This window comes from Puntigrus tetrazona, chromosome 15 (genome assembly GCF_018831695.1).
Source record: "Puntigrus tetrazona isolate hp1 chromosome 15, ASM1883169v1, whole genome shotgun sequence".
NCBI classification, from domain to species: Eukaryota; Metazoa; Chordata; class Actinopteri; order Cypriniformes; family Cyprinidae; genus Puntigrus; species Puntigrus tetrazona.
In genome coordinates this window covers 23,007,063-23,017,062 of record NC_056713.1, presented here as the reverse complement: position 1 = coordinate 23,017,062, position 10,000 = coordinate 23,007,063, and the positions used below count along the sequence as shown (strand labels likewise).

The following is a 10,000-nucleotide window of genomic DNA, read 5'->3' as shown; positions in this document are numbered from 1 at the left end:
ATATATATATATATATATGTACATATACACACACTGTACAAACACACATATGCATGTATTTGATTTGACACACAAAACATCGGCTGACACGATACGCAGCGAACCTGACACTGCAGACTCTGAGAGCCGCGGTAATATCATTCCAGTAATATCTGTCAAGCAGCAGCCACATTTATCACATATTCCAAAAATTTCAAAATGCATAACTGCTTACAGCACCTTTAGAGGAATCACAAATCACAGCGATGTACAGAGAGACAGACAGGAGAACAGGTGCTTACAGAGACCTGAGCCCGGGCTCTCACACACACACACACACACACACACACACACACACACACACACACACACACACACACACACACACACACACACACACACACACACACACACTCACACACACTCACACTCACACACACACACACACACACACACACACACACACACACACACACACACACACACACACACACACACACACACTCACACACACACCTTACTGAGCTGCATTCAGCTTAGCGCCGTTCAAACACCAATGCCAACATTAATTGAAATGCCATAAAAATGAAAGAAACAAATGCTTTTATTCAGCGAGGTTGCCCTAAAAGTGACAGCAAAGACATTTAACATGCTATAAAAAATATTTCTAGTTCGAATAAATGATGTTCTTTCAAATTTTCCTCAAAGAATCTTGAAAAATAAAAGAAAAGCACATGTATAAAGCAGCACGATGGCTTTTAGCAATTTGCAAGGTCTTAATGGAAAGTTACGTTATTTTTAAAAGGTTCAAATGTATTATTGAATTATTATTTTTATTATTGAATCAATGGTTAACACAAGATAATTACACTAATAATTATTTAATATTAAAATACATACATTATTTATAATTGCATAGAGTTTTGATTTATTTTGTAGAGTATAATTTAATTAATATAATTTGTATGACATTTTATGTCATTTACATTTTAGTTTTAATTGATTCAAATGAATCAGTTTAATGTAACAATTTCCAATTAATTTTATTTATTAAAAAATTTCATATTAAAAACTTTCTATCGAAAGCATAAAAAAACGATTAATATTACATGATATTACAATTTATAAACGTATACATTGATTTATTACTGAACTATATAATTTATTTAGGTATAATATAATTATTTTAATATTTTTTGTTCACAGATAATGAACTATATTTCATTTAATGTATTTTGCATTCATAACAAAAAATAATAATAATAATTTGCAGAATCTTTTTAAATGACCAAATCATAATAATTTCCCGATATGGTTTTTGGTTTACTAAATGTTTAAGGCTTTAACAAAAACAAAATGTCACCGAGCCCAAGCTTCTGAATGCTTTTTAGCAGCTCCGTGTTTCTGGGGCAGTAATGATGTTTAATGATGTCTCTCTGTGCATCTGATGTATGAACTCTGCAACTGAGGGCCGTGTTTGATTGTTGCATGCTCCGTCCGTTCCTCGGGCGGACCTCTGAGGTGCCCATCTATCAGCCTGACAGCAGACTTGGCAAATACTACCAGACACACACACACACACACACACACACACACACACACAGCGTCTCGCAGTTGGACACAGTCAGGTACAACATCAACCGAATGTTCTCTCTCCATGCCCCGCCGGTCCTGCCAGAATCTTCCTCGAGCAGATGTGTATCTGGCAGCGGTCCGCTGATCTCACACCGATACCGCTTACACACTGCCCAAATCTCACATACGGACCAAAAAAAAAAGATATCTCGCGTTGTTAAACGTTATAAGGAATAGCTCACCCAAAAAATGAAAATTTCACTCGCTCATGGATGTGAATGGGTGCCGTCAGAACTGCTGATTAAAAACAACACAGAATCCACAGCACTCCAGGCTAGTCCGCAGTAATGCTTCTTCCGGCCTTCTTCGATTCGTTTTCAGGATTATGGGTAATGTAGTTTCCTACCAGGAGTTCCGGCGATAAACACAACTATTTACAAACACACCAACAGTACAAACCTTAATGTTAAAGCAAATAATGATATTCTATTGCGTGCTTCTCACTTTATAGCAACGGTTTGGACGACGCCTCTGTGAATAAAGCAAGGTTAAAAAAAGAAATGCCCGACTGAGTCAGTGTGGAAGCACTTAAAGCCAACAGAGCCGGTGCTTTTGTCAATATAGTGCAAGTTGAAATAACGCGGGCTTCGACAAAAGCATATACCTTCGATCGATATCCTCACAACAGCTCTGTCTTTAAAGGTTTGCAAGTTATTGTTAAAAATCGGTTCACCTTCCACTCCCACGTCCCGGATCCTGTTTTCCACGTTATTACAAATTGAGATTCACGGGAAAGCAATTCCGAAATTCACATCCTGGCTGGATTGCCGAAGCGTGCATTGAAATAACGTGTCTTTGTGATATTCCCCTCATTTCTCTCTCTCTCTCTCTCTCTTTCTCAGATTGTCAGCGTGGGCAAACACGTGAAAGGATACCACTACATCGTTGCTAACCTGGTGAGTGCTGGCTCGGTTTATCCGGTGACGGAGCGCTGGAGGACATGAACAAATGTAGAGGACAGCGGGTCCTCTGGCCGTGATTCTCTGTGGTGAAAACCGGAACGCAGCATTAGATTTTGGCGCAACGATTCCTCAAGCGCCGGCGACCGTCTTCACCAGCTGGATGATCACACACACCACAATCCTATAGAAAGTGAACAGAGAATGAAGTTTAACCATCCAGAACACCATAGCAACACCATAGCAACCCTGTCAATCACCCATGTCAAGCACCAGGTCAATTTTTAAATCTAGTTACATTTATTATTAAATTACAATAATTATTATTTAATATTAGAAATCATTACAGCATCAGTTTTTAATGTATTTGCGTTTTTAAAATGATTTTAATCTGAAATCTATTTTAATTGATGTCATATCATTTAATTTAACTAAATATAATTTTAATGCATTTGTAAGTACAACTTATAATTTCTTCATAAAGGATTTAATAATAAATGTAAAAAAATGTAATTTTATAAAATTTTATTTTTTTTATGTATTTGTATCTTTTTGAAATTAATAATTAAGATGATTAATAATTTAATCTAAAATGTCTTTCAGTGAATATATTTTTAATGTAAAGCAATGAATTTTAATGAACTTTTTTTGAATTAATGATTTTTTACACATTTGTAAGCACCTCTCTCATAAAGTTTTAATATATAAATTTAAGTCATTTAATATGATCTATTTAATATAATGCAATAAATGTTATCGAATAAATTCTTTTTATATTTTATATTTTAAATCCAATTCTCTAATTATTTTTTACACTTATGTTCATTTTATCGCGATTAATCATGTTTACATAATAAAAACGCGATTAAAATTGTTTACAGAATATATAAAAAGCATACATATACAGCTCATATTTTGAAAATATTTACCTTTATATATATGCATATAATCGATATTATATATAAATATATTTATATAAAATATAAAAATTGCATATTTTTCTTAAATATATACATGCTGGTGTTTTATTTATTTTACATAATAAATATACACTGTAAACACATGCATATTGTGTAAACAAAAAGTTTTACTTTGAATGCAATTAATCGCGATTAATCGTTCGACAGCACTAGTTAATTTATTTTAACATCATTTAATTAATTCATGTACCGTAATTTGTATGTATTCATCGCGTTGTTCTCTAACCTGAGTGAAGCACCTAGCAACCACCTCAGAAACCCTAGCAACCACATAGCAACAAACTAAACATCACTCAGATCATCCTAGCAACCGATGCCCCAGCATTTCTTTATGTATCTGTACACTATCTGTACGTTTGCACCTAAATGTTCCATTTTAGAACCTAATAGGTACAAAAGTGCACTTTTTGAAAGGGAACAGCCCCAGTTACAGCTTTTGTACCTTTATTTTTTATTATCGCGCGACCACCCGAAACACCCTAGCAGCACACCATGAGTTTTGCACCTCTCGTAAACTGTAAACTTTATCTGGATGACAAATGAATCTGAACACTTAGCCTGAAGAGAGTTATTCTTGCTCAGTTTTGGGCTCTCTGACTGTGATGGACTGCCGATCCTGAACTTTGTTACGTGTGATTCATCGTTGCTTATTCTTTGCCTTCGTAGCGCCGACGTTTGTTAGCGTCAGCATCTGCGCCATTAAGAAATAGTCGGCCCATCAATCTCCCTTTTCCCGCCTCTTAATCTTCCGAATGAATCGACTGCATTCGCTTCGAGTCTGATCCGCTCTCCGTCTTTCTCTCGGCAGGGATTTAAGGACATTTCTCTTGAGCGGTTCATGCACGGCGGGGCGAACGTAACCGGTTTCCAGTTGGTGGATTTCAGCAAACCCATGGTGATCAAACTAATGCAGCGCTGGAACAAACTCGACCAGAGGGAGTATCCGGGATCCGAGAGCCCACCCAGGGTAAGCAAACACATTCGCGACGTAATTAAACACCATCGCAAACCAGAACGGCAAACGATTTCTCTTTCGCTGAAGGCATTAGCACAAACGTGCTCGGAGATCTGTGCTAAACGCCATTGAGTCCATTAGCGGAATAATTCCTTATCTGCTCGAGCAGCGTGTTCGGAAATCGCCCGGCGAATGGCAGGTTGGTTTAAATCAGGTTGGAACCCTGATAATCCTGTGGCAGGACTCCAGACGCAGATGTTTAGCCAATCAAACTGTGACAGGACGCATTCTTCGTCAAGCTTTGGCCAATGAGATTCGACGAGCAGCTGTCCAGGCAATATTCGAGTCAATTAAACCGTGACAGACTGCAGCCGGAGCCATGTTTAACCCGTCTGTTGGGGAACGTGTGTAATAAAGGCTAAATGCAAGAAAATGCATGGTTAAGGTTTTCGGAAATCGTTCTAGTTTTAGAATAGTTGGTTTCTGTCAAATCATTTGTGTTTGCTTTACAAAGGGACACAGTGAAAGCAGTAAAAATATGTTCAAATGCAAAAAAATAATATTGCAGCTTAAAAATGCTTTTCAATAATCATATAATTATATATACATATATATATACACACACACACACACACACATATATATATATATATATATATATATATATATATATATATATATATATATATACATACACATACTATATTAGTACTAATTAATAATAATAATAATAATATATGTATGTGTGCTGTACATATTTATGTATGTATATTTTCAAAAAATTAATCGTTTACATACTTCACCATTTAAATTAAAATATATTCATATAGAAATATTAATATTAAGTATATCAAATATAATCATGCATGTATATATACACACAGGTGATTAGCTGAAGATTACATTTTAAAGGGCTCCTAATCAGATTCCATTAACACTTTTATTGAACTCATAATTACATATAATTTACACACTGGCAGTAAATCATTCATTATGTATTTGTTCAACGTAACGATACTTTTATAGTAAATATTATATACTAAATAATAAAACAAAATACAATATATACACATATATTACATAAGTATAATATTCAGTTTTTAATCCCCAAATGTAAGACCTATTAATATGATTATAACAAAGTCTTATTTTTAAGACTATGATTTTTTTTTAACTGAAGACCTTTTTACCTTAAATTTCGTAAAACTGATTTTTTTTAGATACAAAGGACTGGGACTTTTATTTTTAATCTCCCGCACATGCTCCTAAATAAATGTTACAGTTTGAACACATACACAAGTTTCAAATACAAGTGGTTTCAAAGAGTATTACAGTTTTCCATAACTAGAAATTTAAAAAATATAAGAGGATTTTGTGCTGCATAACCTCACCTCACCGTGCCGTCTTCAACTGAAAAACCTTGCTTTCCCTCACTGTTGATAACATGTAGCTCCTTCCCTACTCCCATTGATTAGCACTTCCATCCTGCAGTCCTTGCTATAAATTACCAGAAGAACATCAGACCAATCTTTACGGGTTCATTAGAGCACACTTTACAGGCAAGAGCCCTGACTGTCTCCATCCCTTGCTCGTTCGTGATTTTCTGCATCTCGCTCGCTGACTCCCCCTTTAATGATTGTTGTTTGTTCCTGTCTTTCCCTCAATGTTAATTGGATGTTATTATGCCTCTGCTAGAACCATAAATCTTGATTTCCGCTGATCAAGTTCATTCATAACGACCGGTGTCAGCGCAGGCCCAGCCACTGAGACTCGTTCTGTCTTATTGGGATGATTTACTCATGCAAACAGCCACGCTTTTGCACTTGTTTATGGAAATAACAACCGATGAAAATCCATTTTGATTGTTGAGTGTTTCTTTCTTGCCGCTAGTGGTACCTCGTAAAGAGAAAACCGATGCACTGTTTTCCCCAGCAATCTCTCTGGATCTTTACTGCTCTGTAGCAACAATCTGTACTGCTTTAAAGCTAAATAGCTTTTCCAGTAACAAGTAGCGGTGGTGCTACATTGCAGTTTTATGTCACATTGCATTACGCACGCAGCCTTACAAGCCAGCAGGAGGAGGCAATAATCAATGCGCTCACCTAGAATGCCCTCTCTGCTGCATTTACATCTACTTTAGGCACTAGGACGGCTCTGCATTATACTTGATATGTGATTGTAAACAGGAAGCATGGGTAATGCAGCGTGAATGAAGTAAAGACACAAAATTCCTTTTACCTCCTCAGTACACATCATCATTGACGTACGATGGTGTGCTGGTGATGGCGGAGGCGTTCCGGAACCTGCGCCGACAGAAGATCGACATCTCTCGCAGAGGCAACGCCGGAGACTGTCTGGCCAATCCCGCTGCTCCTTGGAATCAGGGCATCGACATGGAACGAACTCTGAAACAGGTGAGAGCGGGTGGGATTGTGCAAGACGGGTGAGAGTTGATGGGACGCTGTCAGCCAGGTGAGAGTGGGCGGGACTCCAAGACAGGCAAGGGTGGATGGGATGTTATCCGAAAAATGAGAGTGGGTGCAATTCTACAGGTGCGAAATGGTGGGACTTTGTAACACTCTGTATGGCAGGTGGGAATGGGCGGGACTCTGTAAGGCAGGTGGGAATGGATGGGACTATGCATGGCAGGTGGGAATGGGCGGGACTATGCATGGCAGGTGGGAATGGGCAGGACTATGCATGGCAGGTGGGAATGGGCAGGACTATGCATGGCAGGTGGGAATGGGCAGGACTACGTATGGCGAGTGGGAATGAGTGGGATTCTGCATGGCCGATGGAAATGGGTGGGACTTTTTAAAACAGGTGTGAAAGGTGGGACTCTGTAGAGCAGATGGGAATGGGCGGGACTATGTATGGCAGGTGGGAATGGGCAGGACTACGTATGGCGAGTGGGAATGAGTGGGATTCTGCATGGCCGATGGAAATGGGTGGGACTTTTTAAAACAGGTGGGAAAGGTGGGACTCTGTAGAGCAGATGGGAATGGGCGGGACTATGTATGGCAGGTGGGAATGAGCGGGACTATGTTTGGCGAGTGGATTGAGTGGGATTCTGCATTGCAGATGGAAATGGCTGGGACTTCTTACATACAGCAGGTGGTAAAGGATGGGACTCTGTACAAAAGGTGGGATTGGGCGGGACAATGCATGGAAGGTGGAAATGGGCGGAACTCTGTACGGCAAGTGAGAACTTTGTATGGCAGGTGAGAATGGGTGGGACAATGCAAGACAGGTGGGAATGAGCGGGATTCTGTACAGCAGGTGAGAATAGGCATGACTTTTTACAGCAGGTGGAAATGGGTAGGACTTTTTACAACAGGTGGGAATGCACAGGACTCTGTCCAAGATGTAGGAATGGATGGGACTCTGTATGACAGATAGGAAAGGACAGGACTCTATACAGCAAGTGGGAAAAGGCGGGACTCTGTAAGACAGGCGGGAATAGGTGTGACTTTTTAAAGGCAGGTGGGAATGGGTTTGACTTTGACCGACAGGTAGTAATGGTTGTATCTCTGTACGACAGGTGAGAATAAGAATGAGACCGGACGGGAATCTGCCTAAAAAATATCAGAGTGGGAGTCTAAAATAGACAAGACTGATTGGGATGCTGTCTGAAAAATAAAGTATGCGTCTATGACAGTTTGGATTGGATGGGTTCTGAAGGATGGGTTATATTGGGCAGAGAACTACTTGAAAGGTGAGTGTGGGCCGAACTGAAAGGCAGATGGGACTGGGTGGGACACTGTCTGACAGGTAAGAATGGCAGGGCTCTATATGACAAGTGGGAGAGGGGAGGATTTTTGTAAAAAGGATTTTGTATGTCAAGTTTGAGTAGTTGGGGCACTGTCTGAAAGGAGAGTGGGAGGGACTCTGAACAGCAGGTGGAAGTGGGTGAGATGCTGTCTGACAGGTAAGATAGGGCAGGACTCGGTTCAACAGGTGGGAGTAGATTAAATTCTATTTAAAAGGTAAGAATGGGCAAGACTCTGTACTGAAGGTTGGAGTGGACAGAACACTGAAAGGTAGGAGTGGACTCTGTATGACCGATGGGAATGGGCATGAATAAATGGGGGCTTGGAAATGCAAGATGCAAAATGAAACACAAACTTGGACATTTTTCAACTCATCTAAAAGGTTTAAAAGAGATGTGTGTATTGTTTTACTAATACTTCTTTGTGTATGTGTATGTAAAGGTGAGAATCCAGGGTCTCACTGGGAATATCCAGTTTGATCATTATGGACGCAGAGTCAACTACACCATGGACGTCTTTGAGCTAAAGAGTAACGGCCCCCGCAAGGTCAGACGATGCACTTTCATGCATCTAGACACACACAAGAATCCATTTATACAGATACACACCGTAATTTTACCCAGACGCCCACACGCACAGGATTGATCACCCCATCGCCTATCATCTGCAGATCGGTTACTGGAACGACCTGGATAAGTTGGTTCTGGTCCAGAATGAGCTCTCCATGGGAAACGACTCCGCTATGGAGAACCGAACGGTTATCGTCACGACTATAATGGTAATGTACACGCAACCACCCACATCTGCAGACTTACATGTAGCGCCATCTAGAGTGAGCAGGACGCATTACATCAGTTAGAAACACTTGAATAAAACTCACTTGCTTTGCTCTGGACTGTATTGGTGAGAAAAACGAGGAAAGAAAGCGAGCCAGTGAAAGAGAGAGAGAGAGAGCTGACTGTGCATTAGTTCATTTAACATGTTAATGCCATCAGTTTAGCCATAGATAAAGGAACAGGTGAAGGACAAAAGTTTACATATGCGTTTGAGGTTGATGTTAAAATTTTCCCTTAAAAAATGCACCACAGTTGCCATCGTTTCCAACAAATCGCCACAGTGGTAGCAATCATTGTTACGGCGCTGTCCCACTAGCTGACTCAATTTGATTTTGGTCAGAGGTGTCAAACCTACTGACTGTTTTTGCCGAAAAGTCTGAGGTCTGTCACACTCAGCGATTAATAATGGATGAGACGACAGACTGAAAGACTGCCTGTGACATTTCCATCCCATTCTGTCACGAACTGCTGAAATAAGAGCAGGAGCACCATGCAAGCATTTATAATAGGCTGAATTTGATTATACGAATGTACAGATGCACTGTATGGCTCTGTCGGTTCTTTAGCCTGGGAGCATTCACTTTTATATTAATGCATTTGGTAGGTGCTTCAATCCGAAGTCAGTTACGCTGCATTCATGCCTTTCTCGGGAATGCAACCCATGACCTTGGCATCATGTTCTGCTATTTGAGCTACACGAATGCCATATTACGCACAGAAGAAGCTCAAAATGGTCCCTGCTCAAAGGCCACGAGAGCCGCCCACTTACTGGCTCAGGCTATTTCAAAGTTGCTTAAAGTTGCATTCAAGTCAGGGGCGTTAACAAAAGAGTTGAGTCACTATCCGACCTCTGATTCTACAACAGCTCACGGTCGAAAATCGATTTTGCAGGACATCAGCAGAAAAGCCCTAAAAACTCAGAAACTCAGAAAAGCAATTTAAATTA

At 39.8% G+C, this 10,000-nt stretch overlaps 1 protein-coding gene across 10 annotated transcripts in view; it reads left to right on the top strand.

Moving 5' to 3' along the window:
• The window catches only part of gria4a (glutamate receptor, ionotropic, AMPA 4a), a 77,042-nt gene that overhangs the window by 25,228 nt on the left and 41,814 nt on the right, over positions 1–10,000 (top strand). For all 10 annotated transcript variants that reach the window (XR_006252669.1, XR_006252668.1, XM_043259032.1 and 7 more), the window contains exons 5-9: positions 2,457–2,510; positions 4,302–4,460; positions 6,695–6,862; positions 8,660–8,764; positions 8,889–8,996. Coding sequence is in view for 8 of the 10 variants with exons in the window: in XM_043259032.1 (XP_043114967.1) it covers positions 2,457–2,510; positions 4,302–4,460; positions 6,695–6,862; positions 8,660–8,764; positions 8,889–8,996 (594 nt within the window). In the remaining 2 variants the exon portion in view is untranslated. The remainder of the gene's footprint in view (positions 1–2,456; positions 2,511–4,301; positions 4,461–6,694; positions 6,863–8,659; positions 8,765–8,888; positions 8,997–10,000) is intronic.